Raw genomic sequence first — 25,268 nt, 5'->3', positions numbered from 1 at the left:
AGCATTACACTTCTTGATTGAATCGGGTCTTGGAAAATATGTCCCTCCAGAAAAAAATGATTTGGAACGAAAACGAAGCTATTTCCAGGAAACATGGCTTTCTCTGATTGGTTTGCACAGTCGTACAGTCAAGTTTGAAAACACGATTATCAAGTCGATATATTCAGGCCCTGTTCCTTGTGTTAAACTACTATTGTGTTAATTGTGATTAATCCGTGGTCTTTCCTCTGTACTCTGATTGCCACTGGCGTAATAAAGAAGCTACAGTAAATGTTGCTAAAGGTATAACACTCACTGTGCCAGGCTCCGGCCAATCCATGTCGCTAAACCCAATTTTTTATCACCGTCACTGTGTTGCACGTGTAGAGGACATATCCTGACTCATATATACAAGGCGAAGGTTAAGAGAATCTTCAAATGTAGCGGAAAAAGCCTGGCTTGATAGCAGTCATCATTATGTCAAAAGACCAAATACAACAAATGTCGGAGTGTGAAGATGTGTGAAACTGCACCACAGTTGCATCAACCAATTAAACTATCCTGGCCTCTCCATGCCTCTTCTCTTCCCTACCATCTGTTTCTGCTTTTTTTTTTTTTTTGGATCGCCTTCAAGAATAGCCTGAAGAATACCCTACCCTTAAGCTTAACTTACTTTCAATTTTTATTTTTTATCCATTCGTCATGAGCAGCTTATCTATCTAAGAAAAATATATGTTAATGTAATGTAAAAAGAGAGAGGATTTCAATAACGTCAATAGACACGTCAATGAAGTCAATCGCAAATTCAAACCTTCGATTTTCTCTCCAAGATCCCTGGCCAGATGTTTCGTGATTAAAGCAAAAAATAAATAAATAAATAAATAAATAAATTAAACGCTTATAACGAAATAGCCATCGGTTAGGCCCCGTGTTATATAGAATGAAAACTGTTCGCTGTGTAAATCTTCTCTAGCAGCAATCGCTGTTGACGTGTTTATGACGAAAGTCTAAAAACAACAATCATTTTATGGATGATGATGATGATGCTGATGATGATAATAACGATGAAGATTTCAAAGAAATGAATGAGTTCTCGCAAGTTTTACTTTTTAAAGACATCGCTCGATCACTGAACTTATGCATTATTCATGACATATACAAAATTTATGTAATTTGTCACATGTCACCGCACAACTAAGTTTATTAATTTTCAATCATTAATTATACATACGCGTATACGTATATAATGCATTATAAAGATTTTCTAATTTATTGGTTAAAATTAATAGTAAAACTATAGAAAAAATTCATAAATTCACTAATGATTAAGAAATGTTTTGAAAAAAAAAAAAAAAATTATTTCCTATAAGGCAACTGACAAATGTCATAATTCTTTATAAATACATACTTAACTATCTATGCATATGTATATATGTACATATGTATATGTACACATGTACATATACCTATATATAAAAGTGAAAAATACTTTCTAATGAACTTAATAACATAATAAATATTTTCGCAATTAATTTCTTCATGTTGTTACATGCGGTGTATCTTGTCATTGTTTAAATGGTGTTAGTGTTCGCGTATAATAAAAATAATTACTCTAATTAAGTAAATCATTAATTATGGATTATGAACGAATGGGTTGTTTAGTCGGTTAGTTGCTTGGTCTATGTCAATACACTTGACGTGATCTTAGTTAGTAGTAGAGTAAAAGTGTTACGTGTTTTTTTTTTCTTCATGTTCTTTTTTGTTTGTTTTGTTTTTATTTATTTTCCTTATTCTTCTCATTAATTTCAACTGATATTCTAAAAGTATTTTATAATGACTCTTACTGACTCTGACTCTGACATTAAAGCACAACCCAGTTATATTCGATTGATTATGAACATGAACTTTTCATCTCTTCGAGAATTGCTTATGATTAATGTAAGATTAATTTATTCAATTTACCTGGGTTTGCGTTAATCCTAGGCTGGCAGCCAATTCAGCACGTTCTGGCAAAGCTAAATATTGTGTACGCTGGAAACGACGATTTAATTGCTGCAACTGCAGTGAACTATATATGGTACGTGGTTTACGCATTTTCTTTCCTTTACCATTAACGCGCAGACCAGAATCTTCACATTTATCCGATATTGAGAAATCTGCAAAATCAATAGGTTTGAAAAGAAAAAAAGAAGAAGAAGAAAAAACATAAAAAAGACAAAATATGCTCATATCATGTAAAAGTTGTAAGTACATTTTCAACATAAACCAAAGAAAGGTATTTTGAGCAAATATTCTTATCTCAATACATTGCCTTAGATTCGCGTAACTGAAAATACCAAGCGTGAGCAACAAGCATTAGTAATTGATTCGATAGTGAATGCACTTTGAAAAGAAACCAAAATTCCGTAAAATTCGCGATGCCTGTCGGTGTCGTTGCTTTATCATAGCCGAACATCATGCAGGTGCCCTTTGTAAAAAGTTAGATATTGGAGACATGTCGCAGTATGGCCTACCCATCATTGATAAAGTCGGGAAACTTCTTCAAATAGCTGAGGAAGGTTGGGTTTTTCCATTCTAAGACGAAATTGTTTTTTGACCACAAAGGCATTCTGAAGCATTTGGATTGATATAAGAAGAAACTCAATTGACTACCGCATGACCTAAGAGTGGATAATTTAATGGACCACAAGAAAGTCTACTAAAATGAAACTAAAGCAAATCATTCTTAAGGTCATTACTAACGATTGATTGATATATGAAAATAAGATGTGAATAAAAAGCTGGAGAAAGCTGCACAAATGACGGCGAGGAACAATTTGACACTGCATAAATTCATCCTTTAGTTTTAATAGGAGTAGGAAGGGAATTGTGGTTAATGAACTATCCCAACCTAACCAAACCGATAAACGCAGTTTCTGCAGTCAACAATCAGGGAGTTTAAGGCGCGAAATTGTGTTGAAGGGAAGAGAATCAAAAACTGGGAACAAGGTAATCTTCCATCACGACACTGCCAGACCATACACACAGTTTTAATGCCTTGCAAAAAAAATGACAGAACTTGACTGGGAAATTTTCATGCATCTATCATATAGCCCAGGCTTCATTCTACCATTTCTTTCACTCTCTGCCAACGAACATTACTTGGTTAACATGTTTGCCCAGAAATCCCAGAATATCTACGTTGACCTCATATTGCTTTTTACCAGAAAAATTGCAAACGACTATCGATCAAACCGACACATATCTATACCCTTCACTATACAGTATTTATTAATTTTCTGCGGATGCACGCAAAGTCCAGAAAGACTTAAACTAAATCCATTTTTCATTATACCAATCGATGAACAAAACGATTCGGTGCTTGTCCGTCCATTTTTCCGTCAGATGTCTGTCCATGTATTTGGTAATCAACTCATAGGTGTCAGTTTTTTAGATATTTTGACAAAGTTTGGTACACTACTTTATATATAGGTCAAAGCACGAAAGCTTTTGAATACAGATTGTATCGGAACACCTTTTCGACCACTCCCCATCTATAGGATCAGATGGAATAATTTTTCAAACTGCTTTCCATATGAAAACTGAATTTTCGCATAGCAAAAAGTTCTAAGTTTCCAATAGTGTGACATAAAAATGAAGTCGACAATATCTGAATCACATAGGTCCATACCTTTGGGCCTTTCTTTTTAGAAGAGTCCTAATGATTATGTAGCGCTTTGCGAAAAGCTCCAACTTTTAATATTTGGCTTTAAAACTTAGCGACCGGAAATTTAGATCACGTAGGATATCATCATATTTAAGGGTCCTCATGAAAGATAAGCATTTATCTAGCGACAAAGTCTGGTTTATAGCTTTTTATGACGAAAGCAGATGAAGAATAATAAAACTTTAAAAAAAAAAAATTAAAGGTACTGGATTTGGACCACCTCAGCTAACGTTTTGGTCATCCCCCATTCACTATTTGGTCTGTTACTTCAAACATTAATCAAAAATTGTATAAGATGAAGTAACGGTCGGCTTTGCTCGATTATAACGTTAATTTAAGTCATAAGTAATAATATGTCTTTGAATGTTTGGGGAAAAGGATTTTGGCGTTTTCCTATACCATAATTAAATTTCTTCCATTATGCACAAGTGATTCGACGACAAATTAGTCGGGCGGAGAAGTCCTATAACAACGTGTTGAGAAAGCGATTCATGTAGTAAAACATTTCAATTCTCAACAACATTGACAACATGTTTGTTATGTGGCGAGTACTTCGACTCGAGTTCTTAGAGCCGTAACAGTCATTTATGGGCAGGCCGGTCTAAACAATTGTCACGCTGGCTTATTTAAGTGATTGCCTAGCTATCATTGAGCTTAAAGCTGCTTATAGCAGCAAAGGAAGACTAATGCACTGAATAAATATGGGGGTACCTGCACAATACTTTAGTTTTCAGAAAATTATATTTGCTGTAGAAGCACGCAACCGCAAGCAGTCCAGCCAATATTTGCGGCTCTTTTCTCTATCATTCGACCTACAAGTACAAACTGCATAAGCAGCATCTAACTTAGACAACATAATGCAATAATGAAGAATAACCATTGGGGGCAAATTTTAATGGTTTACTTTAGATCTCTTTAATGGTCTTAGTTTGGTCTCTTCGCTTATTTGCCTATTAATCGATCTATTAGCCTATACTGATAAACAAGTTCTAATCGTAGGACGTAAATTAACTTGCTGGACGCCCAAAGCAACAAATAACATTTGCAATGGTAGCATAATAAATATTTCAACTCGAAAAATTAGGCAAAGTAAGCAGCAGTTTAGTATAAGCAAAACTGCTGCTAAGTTGAAATAAACACAACAGAGAATAATCTGGAGATTTCGATAGAAAATTTCATTAATATTTTGTAGATTATCGAAGATAAAGATCGAAATATTAATTTATGAAATATGGGTTTAATGAAAAAAGAAGTCGATCGACTTATTTAATATTCAAAATTGAAAAAGATTACTTAGCGATGTTCTTGCATTTACCACAAGTGATGGTTGAGCAAGATTTGCCTTAAGGCAAATATTTCATATTTTTGGCAAAAATGTTTGCGAGCAAAATAATAATAATTCATTTACACAAACGCACACACGGACAGCCGGTATTAATTTATGGCAAAAATGAAAACATTAACATATGTTTATAGCTACCATACACATGCAGAAGCGTGCGTATCACCGCGCTGTCGACCAACTATCAGTCAAAGAAAGCAAGAAAAACAGAAAATAAAAGAATGGTTAGTAATTAATTACAACGCCAAATGAAAACTTAATTACAGCAATTACAATTATCCAGACAGACAAACGGATAGACAGACAGATAACCGACTAATATAGAGGCCGACACTAAGGTATACATTCGTGTATATATATATAAATACATATACACATATATACATATACACAAACACATATACATATATACGTATATACATTCACACATACCCAAATACACATATACATATAACATATGTGCAGTTAAATGTCATGCATTCATACGTTTTACGTATGTGTACATAAAATGCATAAATTAATTGTTGTACAAAGTTATCTTTTCTTTTTTTGTTTTTTTTTCCTATGTAATAAAATAATTTATGATCTTTTTGTTATTTCATGTAATCAGAGATAAATACGTAAAAATTAAAGTTAATTAATTTCCTTTTATTGTATGAGTGGATGCTATTTACAGCCTTAAAATGGTTTAACATGTGTACACTTGCATAGATACAAGCATTCATATATTTATGTATATAAATAAATGTATATATATATATATATATATATATCTAAATGTATGGATATATTTGTGCAAAACTTTGCAACACAAAAAAAAAATAGAAAACCTTGCAAAATAAAAAGGGAACAAACCCGTCTGGCTAAGTGGACATTGCTGCATATTTAAAACATTCAATTTACATAGTCTTCGATGCATATTTCTAGGCGTCACTTATATGTGATAAAATTAATATACTCGAGGGGTGGTTGCGAAAAAAAAAGAAAGCTTTTTTTTGGAAGATTAATAAATTATATATACAATGTATCTGCGGGTAGATTTAACCCTTTATAAGTTTCCTCCATCTTATCTTTTTACATCAATTGGTTTGGTATCGCTTGTTAAAACAGAAAAAGAAATTACATCCATACACTTATTGCAAGGGTTATAAAAATTCAGATTTAACAGATACTTTCACTTTGAGTTGCTACGTCCGTCATCATAACATGCATAGTCTTCCACAATATCTGAATAAAATTATATTTGCTACGTCACTACGAAAGACTCTTAGATGATTAGATTGTATCCCAAATTTGTGAAAAATTAGCAAACACTTGACGGAGACTCGATATTATCGAGCTTTTCGCTTCTCTTAGCAATAATTGTTATTTTGTACTTCAAAGCAATGGTAGTAAGAAAACTATCTTCACCTTGGCGAAAATCTGAAACTATCGGTAAATAAAGCACTGTCTTCTTTTGTTAGTCGTGCTTGCATTGGACTAGTTTTGAGCTCCAACTTTAAAAAAATGTTATCTCAAATTTCCTATCATTTTCTATTACTAATAATATGTTGGAAAATAGAAAGAGTATTGGAAAACAGCTGGATGTGATAATGTAAAGAGAAGAGAAAATATGTCTGGATAAAACAATATGAGGACAAAGGTAGCGATGTGTAGGAAATGGGTCAGAAACGATAGGGAAGGCGAAAATACAAATGTTGGCAGCACGAGCAGTCACGTAATAAAAGGGATAATAAAAGAAAGATTAATAGGCGAAGAGCGTTTAGGAAGGATTGTGAGACTTATGGCGAGACGCACAAAAAAGCTGAATAAAAGTGAACAAAAAACTGAGGAATAGATGAAGAGAAAGGTAGAACGGGAAAGATGAATGACGACGCGACCGGTAAATGGAAAAGAGTGTGATGAGGCAGACACAGAGATAAAAGATGGACGAAGAAATGGAGTACACAGTATTGTAAAAGAGGGCAGAAAACAGATATCGGGATCAATAGATGGAGAGAGCTTAGGAAGAATATCGAAGCTTACGACGAACAGGCAGGCGGAAAAAGACCGCATAAAAAAAATGGGGGAGTAATTTTCAATAAAATGCAAGACAGTTAACAGTCGTTAAAGGGTTAGGGAAGTGCATTCAAGCAGACAGTTTGGACCGACGGAGAAAGAACCAAATATTCAAAATTCCGGGGATTAATAAAAACGAAAAATTCTGGTCGCACGGCCTTCAGAAGTGCGGAAAGAAAAAGACAATTGTTAAGGGCTAAAGAGGAATTGACAGATATGTGGATATAAAGTGGAATAGGGAGAAAGGTACTTCGGAATGGAACTTGGTACGGACGCCGAAATGAACCTTGGGATGGACATTGAAATGGATGTCTAGGTGATGTTGGGACGAATGTTGCGGTGGTCTTTGAGATGAATCCTGAACTGAATATTGAGTAAAATGTCGGAATGAACTTTGGGAAGACAGACGGCTAAGACGGCCTATTCGGCGGAAAAAAGCATCTACGGCTAGTTAATCGATAGAAAGAATCAAAAAGTATATAGAGAAAGGTCAACGTGAACAAAATGCACCAACCGGTACGGTGCGGTACAGATATCGCTAATTCAGATCAGAGGGGTTACATAATTTAATCTATCCATTTTATCATATTCTCGAGTGATTTGCAAAGGAAATAACATACATATTCTCCTCGCCCATTGTATCTTCAATACTCGATATAAAAATCTAGATATTTTTTTATTTTTTTACTTTGTGTTTGTATTGGTAGTGGAAATGATTTAAATTTAATAGAATTCAAATGATGTAATCGGTACTCGTATCGAATTAATGATCACATAGCCATCAATTGTCAAATATTTAACCTTGTTAGACAACAACAAAAACATGGCATCACAAATGAATCGAAACGGTCTCGTTTCAAAAACAAACAAAAGCATCAACATAAACAAAAGCTATTGACGATTAAATAAACACTAATTTACTGGCAGGTGTCAGTAGAGCATTTCATTAGTTAAAAAACAATTGCTAAATAAATATTTTCCCTTTTATCCCTTTATAAATTAATACGTGCAACAACACGGCAGGAGGTGTTTATTAAAGCACTGTGAAGTGCTCGATAACCTCAAATTGTTTTTATGATGAAAACGCAAACGCGAATTTATTCAAAGATTTCAATAACAAAAATCCCTCAATTTAGAAACCTCGATGTACGTGTAGGCATTCATATATACATACATACACATATATAAACATACATATATATATATATATATATATATATATACATGCCATTATTTGTAAGTATTTGTATGTATTTGTAGGTATTTAGAAAGAAAAAAAAAACAGCTCAAGTGATTTCTTGAAGAGCTCTTGATAAGTGTGAATTTGGCCACAATAAAAACATCAGAGCAAATAAATCATCAACAAACAACACAATGTCCGTCTATCCGTCTCATATGCTGGCTGAGGCTGCCAGAGCACGAGATCTATAAGTAGACAGAATCCCTCGCATATATCAGACAATAAGCTTAGCAAACAAACGATAAAAATGATTTTTATTAAATAAAAAGAAGAAGACGATAAAAAAGAATGAGAAGAAAAAAAGAAGAAAAAGAAGAAGACGAAGTAAAGAAGACAAAAAAAAAGGCCCAACACTCATTGTATCTTTTCTCTACCTTTAAAAATTATCCATACGATAGTCATAGCATCCGCTACATAAATAATGAAATCAACTCAAGAGGTTTTCGTCAGTGAGCTTAAGTTTATAGGAGCTGTTTATATTTCTGTGTGAGTGCGTGTATTGTATTCATTGTCGATTATTATTTAATTCAATAGCTATGTAAAGATGAAAGTAACAAATTATCACAAACAATAGAAAAACTGTAAGTTATCATAAGAGTTACTTCATAACTTGTATGATGATACGATTTGTGGATTTCTTTACAAACAAAACTTCTTGACATATGGTTACTGAATAAGTAAAAGTTGCTGAAAATGCTTTTAACTCATGGGAAAGAATAACATTTTTTTTTTTGTATTTTTTTTTTTTTATTATTATTATTATACTTACCATCCTTTGGTGGACTCGTACATGGCGGCGCATAACTGCCTAAATGATAACCGGAATAGGTATTTTGATGCATGGGCGGGAATGGATAACCTAAAGCACTACGTGGACTGGGAAAACCCGAATCTTGACCACCTTGTGGCGCAAAATGCTGATAACCTCCACGTATACCGCCATAACTGTAAGCAAATCAATTCAAAAAAAAAATTTAAATAAGTTAGATATTGAATAACACATTCTATGGACAACTTTGTAAGCTATGACAATACAATCGCGCATTACTTTGTTTAATTAGTTTTTTTAATTCACTTTAATTTTATTATAATAAGTCATTAAAGGGTTAAGTTATTAAAATCAAAAGAAAACCGATTCTATCCAAGAAAGCAAGTGAATTCAACCGCTTCTAAGTCGCTAGCTTGTGTAGGATTGACATGACCATTCAGTCAGGGTGTGCTCCCTGTTTACAACCATTTTCTTTCGGTTATTTTCTTAAGACAAAATTTGAAACTCAAAGTTCTAGATCAAATGATATACAATTTCCATACTATGATTTAGAAAAGAGGCAAGCTTTAGTATAACTGGAAGGATGCGGAGATTGATTTTGCTTTTTTTTCTAGTTTTTCGCAGTTTAAAAGGAGGAACAGTGATGAAAACAATTTTCCGAACGAATGTGTTCTGCAAAATGAAATCTTTAGATCGTAAGCGCATTTTGAACAGAAATAATAATAACAGATAAGCACATAGACATCATCGAATATTTTACGCCGTCACTATCTATACGCTAATCAAATATACATGTGACTACTCGAAACTTCAACTAAGCTTTAGCCGACCTCTGCGGTAAGCCTGGCAAAAGCAAGTGCTAATATTCTAGCATGGCCAGCCCTAAAAAGAATTACTTACACTTTCTCTTTTTTTTTTTGTGGAACATCATCATAATCACACGTTGGTCTTGATCTAGTTTTATCATCACAGTTTGCATTCTTCTTCGTAAGCATTTTTAATTCGTCTTTCTCATGATTTACGCGATGATCAGATGTGTGATATTATGTTCAGTAGGAAACGTGCTCCTTATGTATACATATATATAGTTGGCAAACATGTATGCTGCAGTGTTCATAAAAACCTGAACGTGTTTTTTCTTTTGAACGTACTGCCGCAATAATTTCTCCAACATTTTTTGGAAGCAAGATGTTTTATTATTAATTTTTATTTGCTAGCATATAAAATACTTTTCGCAAGAGCAGCGTTCTCTATATAATGTCTATAAAGTTGGCATGTGTTTCAATCATTTTTCACTTGAAAAAGACAATTTATTGAGGAAAATTAGTACAGTATATGTTAATCGAAATATTTTTTGACACCATAGCCATGGGGTCTCGAAAGAAGAATATTGGCTTGGCAGTGATCCAATCGCCAACCCACTGTCGCACTTCTTCGGCATTTCGAAACCGTATGCCAACAAAGCTATGCTACATGGTTCCGGACAAGTGAATATCAGACGAACCTATGTGTGGTGAGGGCGAAGACTGCGGTAGAACTTCCGATTTAAACTGCAACAGTATATCCTTGAAAACTCTTGTAAAGTGTGGCCGAACGTTGTCATGCAAGAGGATAACTTTGCGTCTGGCGACCGCTATTGCCGGTCACTTTTCCAATACCATATCGTTCAGCTCATTCATTGTTCAAATGATAGCGGCTCGTAATATACTTTACCTTGATGATCGCACCGTATGCACTGCAGGGCTTTATTGCCATGAATATCCCGCTTCGAGGTCAATATAGATAGCTCTCTCGGATTAACCCATGACTTTTTCCGCTTGGAATTATCATAGTACACCCACCTTTCGTTGCCAGTCATAATAAGCCACAGAGACCTCCTTCTTTTATGCTTGGCTCGCAGTGATGTTCGAAATACCATTTTCAGTCAATTCGTATGGCAGTCATTTCTCCTTATCTTTGTCTTCGAACTTTTTGGTCCTGTGGGTTTTGGTTCCGTGTCATTGACATCAAGATCACCACTTTTAAACTGTCGAAACCAAAACTGACAATTGGGATGTGATGGAACATCATCACCACAAGCTTCTAAAAGTGTTAGATGAGGTGCGGCAGTAGATTCCTTCAAATTAAGCAACGAGAAGTAATGAATGGCGAAAATGCAATTCTAAGCGTTTTATGGTTAGTGCCTGCACGTAGTGAATGCCTCTTTAATAATAAAGGGAAGACATTCCTTTTATGCAGAGAAAGGTCGAAATCATCTACTTGGCATTACTATGCCATTTGCACTACATATTAACAATACATATCGCTGATCAAAATACGCGCAAGCATCTAGTATTTCAAACATATATTAATAATAAATAATAGATTGCTGATCAAAAGTTGCGAAAACATAAATTCTATTTGCCCCCATCTTAGAGTGTTTCATAAAAGTTGAAAAAAGAAAGATGTTGAGTAAGAAACCTCATTGGTCTCCATTCAGTTAGATAAATGGGCAATCGATCGAGGAAGTTGCTCCAAGCAGTCGTCCATGCTGTTACACTTCAAAGCATACGCTCTCAGTAAACTTGCTCTACAACATCATTCGAGAATTAAAAGAAACGAAACATGAATTAGGGAACAAACGGATTTCTCAAATTTTGAACAAAAAATCGTTTCATTTTTCGGAGGTCTGTTGATTTTTGATCGACGCCGCTGTCTTTTCATAGAGATTTCTTTTATTTTCCTTTATTGTTATGATTTTTCAAAATTCGAACTCACGCGAAACGCATGACTGTTGTTCTTCTAATGAAAGCCAAACACATTTTGTGGTTAGCTGTCAAACGAACAAACAAATGCTAGGCGAGTATATAATAGTTTTCATGTATTCGTGTGTGTGTGTGTTTGCTAGTGTAACGTAGGTAACATACATATGCGTGCAGCCACTTCCGTTTCCGTGTGCTCAAATTATCCCAACAAACTCACAATAGTTGTTCGGTTCGGTTGTGGTCAATAAACAACAGATATTTTTAACATTTAATAATAACCGCAGCAGGGAAAAAAAAATTAAATTAAAAAAAAAAAAATTAAACAAAATCGAATTCTTTACATCCTTTTTATTAAACATCAGACAAACTGTACTCGTACGTCAGCCGCTGTTATACACTTTAACGCATATTCATTGTGCATAGACTGCTTACATAACGCATCGCATAGTCCCGCGTACATATAAATTATAAAATATCATTGAACACTATATGCACGCACACACGCACATATTTCACCTCAATACAATAGAATGGAATTTTCAATTTAATATATAATATAAAATATTTATTACAGCAACAACAAAAAAATATATAATAATAATAAAAATAATAATAATAATGATAAAAACTCATGCATGAGTATAAATAGCAGTTTACCTCTACATATGCCTGATGTCGTTATATAAACATTTTTTTTTTTTTTTCTTTATGGGAATATTTGCTTGCGAAACCAAATGTAAGTTAAAAAGGTTTGCAAGTAAAAATATATTGTATGCATACTAAGTAAGTAATCTGTGTGAAGTTTTCCATATTTCGTGTAAAAAACTTTTTTCATATTTACGGTCTTGCGAACTTCTCATTTGAATATCTGGGAAGAAATAATAAACTTTTGCGAAGATCGATTGCTTTCTTTTTTACACTCATTCACCAAAATTTTGCTGATATGTTCACTTTGTCCAAACGTTGACAACAACAAATCGAAAGCTTCAAATATTTGATTAATAGGAACATTTTGCTTATATGCAGTAGGCATGTCCGTTTCTATATCTGGCTGCCTGTCTGCCCGTTGGTTATTGATCTCGCCATGGCAAAAATTAAATCAAATTTGATAACAAAAAGTTGAAAGCTCCCCGACCTAGACGGGCACTGGTATGGAAATATGTCGAAGGAAATACCTGCAGTGCAACACAAATTAATAGCACGTCCCCTTGGCAAAAGAAAATAAGCTAAACTTTTTCGTCGTCACTCGTTCACAATGACAAACGCAATTACCAGTTTCCAAGTATATTCTATAAACGATCTTAAATTATTTGTCCAGGAGTGGAAAGAATCGGCTAAGCTAAGGTGGCATAATAAAGTAACGAAATTTCGTGTGTTTGTGTTTTTATACTTATACCACTTGTTGTACAAGGATATATTAAGTATGTGCGGATGTTTACAAAACCCAGAAGATTCTACGACAGATGCACTTTTTCTTACTTTCTGAATCGATCTGCGCATCGATCTCCCCGTTTGTCTGACCTCTCTGGCTTGGTTCTTGTATTTAACCTACGTGACGCAATTATTGAGATATTTTGATGAAATTTAATCCACCGACATGTTTCTTCTCCAGGGATGAGTGTCCTTAGAAATGTTTCGGATCGATCCACTTTTTCGGCCACTTCCCATATAACGGCTTATTTTGAAAAGTTATTATATAAATAGTTGTGTTAAACAATGCAGTATAGGATATATGATGGAAGACCATGATCCACTATACTTACTTTTTACTTATTTAAATTTTATTTTAATTTTTTGTTTTTTTTTTTTTCAACTTAAATTTCTTTGAATTTTCTTCTTTTTTTTTTTTGAGGTTAACGTCTCCATATAAAGCCCTATTAAAAAAATAATGCAATTGTCATACATCCGTGACAAAACACGCTTAGTAATAGTATGCCGGCATTCTAAATAGATGTGAGAATTTTGGATCGGATATGGCAATTTTTTGAATCCCTTGCCATATAACTATTCCTAAGGACAAAGCATAATTTGCAATACTTCTTGATGAAAATTCGTTCATAATAATAATTTGATGTAAAAATTAAAATTTATCCTTAGTAAATCGACAATTGGGAATTTGGACCACATAGCCTTAATTTTTGGTTTGTTGTGATTTTCCCCCAAAAAAAACTTGCTCAAAATTATACAAATAGGGAAAAAGGGTCCGGGTCTCCTTTATTTTCTCATCCGTGGCGCAATTTGGCTTATTTGCGAACATAATTTGTTTAAAAGGTTAAGCAACAATTTAAGTTTAATTTAAAATATTAAATAAACCAATTTAAAAAAAAACAAAATTAAAACAACAACAAATTAAAATTTCATGGCTTCTAATTAACGACTGCGGTAACAATAGCAAGGATCATAGTTATTATTATTATTAATTGTGTGGACAAACCGTAACGCAACCTGAAAGATCTGTTGCACTCGTCCGAGTCCCTAACCGCCCAATTTTAGGATGCTTATGAGCACGCCCACCTTTTTTTCGTTCGGAGCACCATGTCGTCTCCGGAAAGTTGGAAAGTCCCCGCCCACTAATGATGTCTGCATACAAGGCACTCCATATAAGTTAATTAATATAACCAAAAAGAGCAACGAAGTAATCCTTTGTGGTTAATTTCCTCTCCTTCTTATCTCTCTCTCCAAATATAACCAATTGATAAGAAAATGAAGAACTTGAGACTAACATAAACACAAAACTGAACAAATTTTAGTTTAAAAATAAGAAAGAAAACAAATTTGTAAACGAGTGTCTTCCATCAACAAGTCTTCGACGTTAAATTCGTCGACACCAAAAAAAAAAAGTCAAACCTGACTTCGAAATTGAAAATTTTTCGATCTAAAAAAATACTGCATATATATAACCATCAATAAACTGACGAATCAAGAAACAGAAAAGTGAAAAATTTTATTCTGATTTTATTCGAAATTGTTCGAATATAAATTACTCAGACCTACACTAACTGTTTTATAGGGAATCTCAAGCATTTCAAAATCAAAATGTGATTTAATTTAAACAGACAGGGGATCAAAGTTGATTTTGTAAAGTAAAATTTTCTTATTTCCTTTCCCTTTCAATAAGTAAGACAAAGGAAGTAATCTTCCGTCTTTGGGGAGAGAAAGTGAACAAAGTTGTCAGAGAGAGAATTAGTGCTCATATATCATATAACATGTAAGCCTCGAAATTGGTATGCGGGTATTGTCTCTAACAAAAAAATTTGTATCATTCTTAGAAGATATGAATCTTCAAACGATTTCTGTCAAAATTTCATATCTTTTTCGTTTATTTGTTCAGGTATCGCAGGGATTTCAATGAAACAACTTTTGATGAAAAAAATGGAAAAACCGAATCGATTAAATGTTGCTTTCTGGTGAGAGAAAATATCGTTTAAACTCAGCACTTACAAGTCAAGATTGAGTTACTTCACCGTTATAGACTATTTAATATATCAGTTACTAAGTTCCGGGATTAAGTAAGAAGAGCATATTTTGTGCAAAAATTCGATTTCATTCATCAAAATTGGAAATGACCTCATCAGGCCAGCGTTCATCTAGTATTTTGATGCTTGATTTACATTTCAGTTTCAATTTTAGCTTCGATCTCCCATCCGAATCTTTTCGCTTTGGAAATTTTCAAACAGTTAGCAGTTGTTAGGGGCAAGATCGAAACAGTACTTCGAACTTCTATATTTGAGCAATGTTGCGGTTCAAATGTACCAAGTGTTGCAATAAGAGCTATATGATTTCTCCTTGACATTTGTGGTCTTATAAAAAAAATACCCAAATCCTTCTGTCTCCTTTAGCTGCGTTCAGTAAGTGTCGTGGAAAACGATAGACCTCAGCAATGTTTGGAAATTATACGAAATGATCCGAACTTTACATCGACATAGTTAATACATTACAACTTTACTTTTTTAATCGATATACAAAAACTTTCTACTTGAAGTTTGATGCTTCGGAAGACACTTATTTTCTTTCTCACGTAATTAAGCTGACATAAAAGTAATTAGGTGTTGCACCTACTTTGGACTTTATCATAATATTCCAGAGTGGGTCAGGCGGAGAACTGAAGAACAGAAACTGCAAAAAAAATTATCAAAGAGTAAGATCATCAATAAGGGGAATAGAATAAGGTAACAAAAAGAAAACACTTTAGTTTCAGTAGAGAGAAGGGTGTGAGCAAGGACAAGGTAAACTTAAACCAATGCGATTAATATCACTACGCTTACCCATATTTACATATGTATATATATATATATACATAATGATATATTGTTTACACATAATATATATATACATATATATATATATATATATATATTATATTATATATATTAATATTATATATATATATATATATATATGCATAATAGTATCTTAGTTATATATATATGTATATATATGACTGATATCTCATTTCTTAAAAGATATATATATACACACATACATGTGTATGTAAGTATTTATACATACATTATATTTATCTATAATAAATATATGCATTTCGGTATGTATATACATACATACAAACCTATATATATATAGTGGCTGTCCTTTCAAACGACCAACAACAACGTTCAAAAACTCTCAATCTCCATTCGCCCTTTGATGTTACAAGCGTATATAACAAATTTAATATATCTGCAATAACGTGATTATTAAAAATTCTATAAGCTTTTCTCGTAATGCATATATTTTGATGTTATTTGCTTACAAGCATTATAAATGTTACTTTGTTGTTTGTTGTAAATTTTATAATGTAATGTAATATAATATGTTTTCCATATTTTTGTTTTTAATAAAAGCGCTTGAAACACGCAAATTCCATGTTCGCTTTTTTACATCATTTATTATTTTATTTTATTACGCATATCTTATATATGCCATTAGCAATCGGTTGTAGAAAAGAGAAAATAATGATCTTAGGTCTCTGACATTCAAAATGCCTGAGATATTGCACTTCAGGCGATGGATGTACTTTTTTAATACAAATTTAAAAAGATATTCACAGATGTCTTTTTCTTTTTTAATTTCATAATAAAACAAAAGCAAGCAATCCAGCACACAGAGGGACGAAAAGGCAACAAGGATAACATTTTAAAAGATGCCTAAAGAATAATAATTACCATGAATATAAAGATAAATAAGCAAATGTTCAAAACCCGATGCCAAATGTTAATGCAACCGTAGCACCATAAGAGTATTCAAGGTAATAACTAATGATTGCAATGTAGCGCCGCAAGACGTGTCCGCGTCTGAAGCCCCGGGTACGTTCTTCCAAACGTTTCTTCAGTATATCGTATTGTAGTGTAGTGTAATAACTAAAACATTTTTTCCATGAATGCTTGAATAATCCGTTCATTGCTTAGAGATATGTTCACTTGTTATCCCATAGACAGGCTACCACTACTTCTAAGAATCGCCTACACTTTCTTTCTCAGTTAACTTAACGACACTAATAACTGTATTAATGATATTCTGGCTCCATTGACGTATCAAGCGGTTAGTGTTTCTAGACTCAGTGTTGTATTAGCTACAGCTGTTACCAAAAAGTAAGTAATCGATGTACTGCTGCCTCATGAACATGAACATATTCATGTATAGACGCTGAGATGTAGTTACAAGTATTTCCAAAGATGTCCTGCAGTTTAATGTCGACACGTACTCAGCACCCTACATACCATACAATATGCATACACGAGAAAAATACCATTTGATTATATGACCAAAGCGCACACCTTTAAGTTATGAATATCGTGAGCTGGAGTTATTAACATTAAAAGATACTAATACACATCGCTATTTATTTCCTTGAGAGAGGAGCATAAATTTAGCACAAAATTCAACGAAAGATTTAAATGAAAAAATGAAGTAAGAATACCGTCAGGTATCCTGTCTGCTCTTCATATTCTAAACATGCAGCTAACATTAATATGAAAAGTTGCTAAAATGATCGTAAAATTTTTTATTTTCAAATTATGCAAAATTATTCCGAACGCTTGACTATCGCAATAATTAATTTAATAATTTAATATATAGTAAGAGTGAGGGAAACTGAATCGCTTTAGGCACCCAGTGATATTGAAACGACCGCATTTACCATATTTATAACAATATGTCTTTACTTCTCTTTCTAAGTTTTCCTTCTCTCTTCTTCATTGTCTTCTTCTTCTTTCCATATAATTTATTGCAGTCTCATACAGTTTCTATTGGAAATTGATAATGAGGATTGGTTCCGACTTGTATGAATTAATTTTACACTTACATACGTTTTTACTACATTTTAGAAAAAATTTTCCCTTGTGCTCATCGCTTGAAGCGGGATTTACTTAGAATAAAGTATGTCTGGTGGTAGCGAAAGGCTTTTAGGGCAGCTTTAATCTTTCAAGAATTTCCAAAAATGAGGTCGAGCGTAATTATGCTGGAAATTAAATCTATATAATGAAATCTCGTTTATTCGAACTATCTCTCCTTTAAAGGCCAGGGTAACTATGCCAGTTGTCACTGCGACAATTCTTTGGCCGTGGTTCAGTTCGGGTTGAAGCAGCTTCTATCGGATAGAGATGCTCAGGATCCACGGATATTTTATTAGGGTTTTCTTGGAGTATTGTTTCGTTGTTTACCGTCCATGTCGATAAAACAACAATTCTTGTTAAATTATGTAAGAAAAGTAACATTGCTCGGCTTGACGATTTTTGTTTTTTTATTTTTACACGGAACTCCATCTATTCGCGACCCTTAAAACCCACATATATAGCATTAAATAAAAAGCTTAAAGACATTACTTTCTACTACGTTGTCTGCTCATTGCTTCACAAGTGCTGCCCCAGAAAGTGACTGCATCTCTTAGAAAATCCAGTAAAGACTTGCTTATGTAATATATTTATACATGCATATCTAATTATTATAATTTATATACATTATCTATAATGTAGATATAAATATATATGCAAAACATATAAATTACATATACATTCTGCATAGAAGATATTTTTTGTAGAGTGAGTTGAACTTTTGATTTGAATTTCTGTCACTTTTCTCATTCGATGGCATTTTATGTGTCATTTAAGTAGAGCGAACGATTGATAAGCGAAACTGCGAAGATTGAAAAGAGTTTAAGTCGATTGGCCACTGATTAATGTTTGCAACTGAAAAATTATGTTTATTGACGAAATTGATCTACCGTTACAGGATTAAGCCAACCAACATTGTTGATGTAATGGTTATGAGTGGAACTAGACGTGTCCATCACGAGGAAGCATTGATCAAAATGAAAGAAAAAAAAAAATTAACATCAAATGAGACATGGTCTCCCTTAAAGCATGTACAACTTATTAGATCGCTAATGGTTTCTAAAGGAAAATAGTTAAGTTAAACTATTGTTGATATAATGAAATGAAAAATTGAGACTTAAAAGTTGGTTAATTATAAAGGAAAAGTAAAAAAATAATTATTATATTATTTGCTTATTTCCTGTCCACTTTTGAACTTTTCATTTATTCCTCTCATTTTAATTCGCCATTACTACACCCCACTGTTTTGTTTGACATTGCAACGTCTTAGGACATTCAGCCGAATATTTCTTTCCATTCACTTCAATTCAACATTAATTGCTTAGTGCCTATTTTCGAGCTTAGGTCCAACACCCTAAGACAACTTAGCAAAAAAATAAATAAATAAATAAATGAATAGATAAAAGAAATCTCACCCACATAAACATGTTTAAGCTGTAAAGCCCTTATCATAATATCAAAGGAAACTTGGAGATATCTCTCTGTCGCAACGTAAAACTATTTCCCTTCAGAAATTTTCTTTACAAAACCCCCAACAATGATGATATTACTTCAAGTACCTTAGGGAAAATGTTTTATAGATACAAAAACTGCATGTCTTCTGTTTATTTCCATTCAAAGATTATCTTGAAAAATTTTTATCTTAATCACTTAACTATTTATATAAAATGAAATTTTTCCTTTCGCACAGTCATTAACTATCATCATTATTATTATTATTGCAACAGGCAACCAACACTTGTAGCAGGACAATTAAGAGATTACAATGCATTTATGTCCTTGGCTTTCTTACAATCACTTAACAAGATCCTCCATTCTCGTCCTCTCACAATAGCGTATGCTTCGAAATGAAATTTCAAAGTTAGAAAAAAAGCAAAAAAAATATTAAAAGAATATATATCTCTCTCTCAACGCAAACCGTAGACGATGGATAAAGAAAACCTGATGATTCATGATGATGACAACAATTTATTAAACCACCTTTAATGGGTGCACCTTAAACTTATTAATATGCAGCTTTTTTCGCGGAAAACAAAAACTTTTTATGACACGCGTTTAGAATTCTTTTCTCTCCTTGTTTTTTTTTTTTTTTTGCAATGGCAATTAAAATAAAAAAATACTAATTAACTACAAATAAATGTTGAGAAAAATATATAAAAAAAAAAAAAAAACAAAAAGAACATGTGTCTACAAAGTAAGTCTAAAATAATAGTAATTGTTAGAAAATTCTTTAAATAAACGTCAGAGATAAAAATACGAAACAAATAAAACAGAAATGTTTTTTTTTTTCAAATAAATTTTAAAAAATTCCAATAAAAAGGAATATTCATTCATTCTACTTTCTTTAAGTCATTAAAAATGGAAATTAGAAGTGAAGCTGCCGAAGCTATAAATATTAATGACCGTTTTATAGCGGTGCCGTCGGTATCATACCTAATATGCTTTGCGTTCTTATTAAGCATAAGTTTTAAGATAAGTTTAGTTAGTTAGGAAACTTTATGAACAAGTCTGCAAGGGCCAAAGACATATGGACTGATTAATTAATATCTTATCCTTAGACTAAACAAATGTACAATTAGCTCAGGACCTTCTCAGTTTTCAAGCTGATCGCAAGTCACTAGATGTACCCAACATGTGTTTTTTTCTTTTTTTGCTTTCGTAACTTAACGCACATGTTTTATAGCGAAATTGATATTGAAAGAGTTTATTGTAACTACTGCTCTGAGATATCAATCAAATCTGCTATAAAATCACAAAAGTTGTGATAAGGAAACGCTGTCACAAGTTACTCACAAGGCTAGTGACCAGCTGCAGAGTCAGAATAGTTAGTTAGTTGAGAATTTCAATAAAATGCAAAACCGACAGACGGAATATATATAAATATAAACAGTGTAACATCGTAGCGATGAAACATAGTATTAGGTATTGTCCGCACACTTGTAAAGGAAGAAGGAGAAATCGACCTAAAACTTTACCATATTTATTCATATAAAATTTAGCGAAATGTGTTATACGTAAGAGTAGTCTCAGACGGCAAACACAATCATTCACTACAACTTACAACTTAGTAAAACTTATTTAAGAGTTATAAAAGTAGGCTGATTCCCCTCCCACATCAGCAGAGAGCAGATGTTACAAATCCTTCTTTTAGAAATGTATTTCTGAGACGATGGAAATACATAAATGGACTTGTAGTGACAAACTAATCAGAATTATCGGCGTGTTGCGTATAAGTTCATTAAGTAAATTATTGGACGGATGATCGGAAACGGTTGAATGCATTCAGAATCTGTTGCGGCTTCGACGTATAGGGCATAATTGCATCTCTTAAGAGATGCATCTCTAAGATACTAAATTAGTAATACCAAGGAAGCAAAACGTTCCTGTCACTCTGTCAACGGTTGCTGATGGGTTACAAATATAACATGACTCAATAGCAGTTAGCTCCTCTTACAATTTGCTGACGTCTTTTTGAGACGTCGTAGAGTTATTTTTATTGCGTTTAATAAAATATTTCCTGTTTCGAAAAATCGAATAATAGATAAATGAATCAGATTGGGCTACGCCGATCCCTCCCCGACTAAAAAATTCAAATATTATTGGTTCGAAGAATAGAGTCAAAGATACTATAAAAAAGAATTCTCGAAAGCATTAATTCTAAGTCTGGAGGTGCCTGTAATAGATAGTTCGAAAGAACTGGGCTAAGGAAGAGGTCTGAAAGTCCCTATCTCAAGTGGTCGACAAAATATCGAGCATAATAAAAGAAATACAAATACCTGTTAAGGGTAGTCTGAAACGTGCTATAAGCATTCTACAATAGACAAAAATATTGTCACTATTTCGCCTAAGTGGATGAGTAGGCCAAGTATCTCGACTAATAACTCGATAGGTCAAATCTTTAGTACAGTGGTATTTTCAACAAAGGCGAATGCCTTAGACACTAGTACTTTAAAACTTTGCACTTACAATGCATATCTCTGGCTAAGTTAATTGTAATAATAATAATAATTCAGTTGAGAACTTGAGATAGATGGATCGGACCCGGCTAGATGGTTGTGCAGCCAGCTTGTGCCGAAATTTAGCAGTACCTTGTCAAAGACGTAGAGAGACAGACAGACCGACCGACAGTGTTTTGAGTTTTTAAAACGACCGACGATCTCGTGTTGATTGAAAGTGTGTTAATTAGCTTTAGAATAGGGATAAAAACGAATCGACAAACGGACGGAGGCGTTTTGCACTAACTAGAAGTCTGCACTATGAGTTATTAGAACTTTTCGCGCCGCGCAAAAATGACCGAAATGCAAAGACCATAATGTGGGCTGCGTACAGTGGACTAACTTCACGCCAGTCCAAAATGGTATGGCGACGATTGTTTGGGAAGATTTAAAATTTCACGTTTATAATTAATTTAACCAGAGAAATAAATTCGCAAACTAAAATCTTAAAGCATTTGCATCTACAGTTACCGGCTTTATTGAAAACTCTACCACCTTTTGGATTTACATCCACGGCCACTGAGTTGTTAGACAAGACAGTTCGCCTACTCGGCCACTCAAATATCCAAAGTAAAAGAGTCTGGTAGTTTAAAAGCTCAAACAATAAGCGTACGTGTAGACAAGCAATCTGACAAAATTAAAGTCTCCCAACGAGATAAAAAGACATCTGTGACATCGATGACCCGAGAAAAAATTTCTAATCGTTACAAAGTAAATGAAGAACCAACTATACCATTTCGTCTATAAATGACGGTTACAAAGCAATGTTTTTTTTTTTTTGTTGTCTTTAACTCAACTAACTTAAGACGGCTGCACTTGTTAGCAAGCATTAGTAGATAGCTTTAATATAATGTATTTACAATCTAACCTTTGAAATAAAATGCCAGGAAATTAAAACAGATTATGAAGTAACTATCGAGCGTAAAACATTTTCTTTATACGTACGTACATACAAATATTATAGGAATTTATAAGAGAAAAAAAAAAAAAAATTCATAAATCAATAAATTGTCTTTAATCACAATAGGTGCAGTGCAGCAAAACTTATAAAACTAAAGACTAAAGCATAAGTAAAACTGTTACCGGTACCAATGGTCTTAAAAGCACGCGCAAACACACACACAATGCATATAAAAGATATATCTAGCTTCCGCGCTATAAAACAATCCTGAGAAAATTTCTCTCTATCCAACTGATAAAATACTTACTTTAATGATTGAAACAAAAACAAAAGTCGATAGAAAATGCAGCTGCAGCAGGACGGAGTTCTTCTTTCCTCCGTGCCATTTTAAAGAAGTGGAAAGGAGAGAGAGAGGGAGAGGGAAGTTAATGAAAATATCTAAATAATTCTAAGCTTCCTAAATAATATTCCACATTTCACATTCGCTCATATTCTAATCATTTTCAAATTTTACGAGTTAGGAAAACTCTTCCCAACCAAGAAAAAGTTTAAAGCGTCAAGCATCAAATGTTAAGTTATGTAAAAATTTGAAAGCGGGTTAAAAAAATTTTCGATTAATTTCTAGATGAAAAAATTATAAGCGTTACAAGCCAACTTATGAATCATTCTTTGATCAGATCCGCTGCTTAGAGGTCATAGTTTAATTATTGTCGATAAAAAAAAAAGGAAAACAGACATCACAAATCTTCACCTGAAACTAAATACGAAATAAAAAACAACACAAGAGGTAAAATGGTGAAGTAACGAATTGATATCCTGCGCAATATATTATTGCTTAGCTTAGAAGTCAGTGAAGTCATGCTCGCTCTCTTTATACCCATCATCGAACGATGAGGGAGATATTTGTTTTGTCAAAATGTTTACAAGGCGCACAAGGAGGCGTCAGAGAACCGCCCTCCAAAACATACATTCTTGATCAGCATCAAATTCTGAATTGATTTGAGCATGTCTGTATGTCCGTCGACCTAGACATGTTAGTCGAAAATTTGCGAAGCACTCTACGTATTATGAACAGTCTAATAATCGCAGCAGGCATTAATTTATCATCAAGCACAAGTTTGTACAAAAAGTGTTTGAAATTTCGTTAGCTTGGATTTGACATGTATTCGAGGTTTTCTTATCTATTCGCAATATTCTCAATATTGCGGCTTTGTAAGTTTTTGCGTTTGTTTTTTCTGCTGACTAACGCCCACAAATTTATGTGGACTTCCCTTCACTTGTTGAAAGCTGATATTTTCTTACAGCAAAGACATTCCTAACGAACGTAAGATTTCGGTGCTGTTTAACTCTGCACTTGTCCGTCTGTCTTTCTGCTTGATTGTCATGTGTAGCTTCTATCTCCTATCACAACTTAAAATTAATTGAATTGTTGCCGCGTTTTATTTCTTTTAATACGACCAAGCATTTGGAAGATGCGCCTTATATATGTAGTGTGATGTATACAGATACCTATTCATTTACATATAGAGTCATAAAAAATGAAAAAATTCAAATTTGAATTTGAATACATGTGAAGCACGCCCATATAATAAATAAAAATCAGTACAACCCAGACCAGTGGACCTGATGTGCTAACAGCAACTAATGGAAAAAATTACTAAAATTTTTTTGGATTCGCTGGAAGTGACGTATCAAAAAGTTCATTTTAAGGCAAATAAAAGATTTCATTTATTTTTTTTTTTTTTTTTCTCTCTTATCTTCTTTTTATTTGAAGACCTCTATGTTTTCATTCCGACTCTCAATAGCAGTAAGTTCTTTCAATAATTACTTTATTTACGCTTTTTTTAAAATATTAATAATTGTTTAAAACTTTATTTTCTTTCATATTTCTTAGAGTCTTCAAAGCAAGATGCATTAAACATCTTCTTCAGTAACATGCAGAGGATTATTTTGGGAAAAAATTAATTTTCATACCCGCAAACGAAGGCTGAGGGAAGGAAGCTGAACCAAAGACCCTACAAAGTATAGACATTCTTGATAAACCTCAAACCGTCCGGTTGTCCGCCTGAACATCTGTGTAATGTCCGTTATAAACACTCCCCTGGCAGTTCTTGCAGGCAGATTGCCACTGAAAATGAGCCAAATTGATCGAAAGACACATCTACCGTACCATGTAAACTGAGAACACTTTTCTTTTCCAAAAAG

At 33.3% G+C, this 25,268-nt stretch overlaps 1 protein-coding gene across 4 annotated transcripts in view; it reads right to left on the bottom strand.

Moving 5' to 3' along the window:
• The window catches only part of LOC119636743 (homeotic protein distal-less), a 125,982-nt gene that overhangs the window by 91,905 nt on the left and 8,809 nt on the right, over positions 1–25,268 (bottom strand). For 2 of the 4 annotated variants that reach the window (XM_038032325.1, XM_038032323.1), the window contains exons 2-3: positions 9,095–9,270; positions 1,942–2,144 (exon numbers count right to left, since the gene is read on the bottom strand). In XM_038032325.1, the coding sequence (XP_037888253.1) occupies positions 1,942–2,144; positions 9,095–9,270 (379 nt within the window). The remainder of the gene's footprint in view (positions 1–1,941; positions 2,145–9,094; positions 9,271–25,268) is intronic. The other 2 variants (XM_038032326.1, XM_038032324.1) reach the window with 1 other exon arrangement.

Source organism: Glossina fuscipes, unplaced genomic scaffold, assembly GCF_014805625.2.
Source record: "Glossina fuscipes isolate IAEA_lab_2018 unplaced genomic scaffold, Yale_Gfus_2 28, whole genome shotgun sequence".
Taxonomy (NCBI): domain Eukaryota; kingdom Metazoa; phylum Arthropoda; class Insecta; order Diptera; family Glossinidae; genus Glossina; species Glossina fuscipes.
The sequence above is the reverse complement of the archived record's forward strand: the minus strand, read 5'-3'. Positions and strand labels throughout refer to the sequence as shown.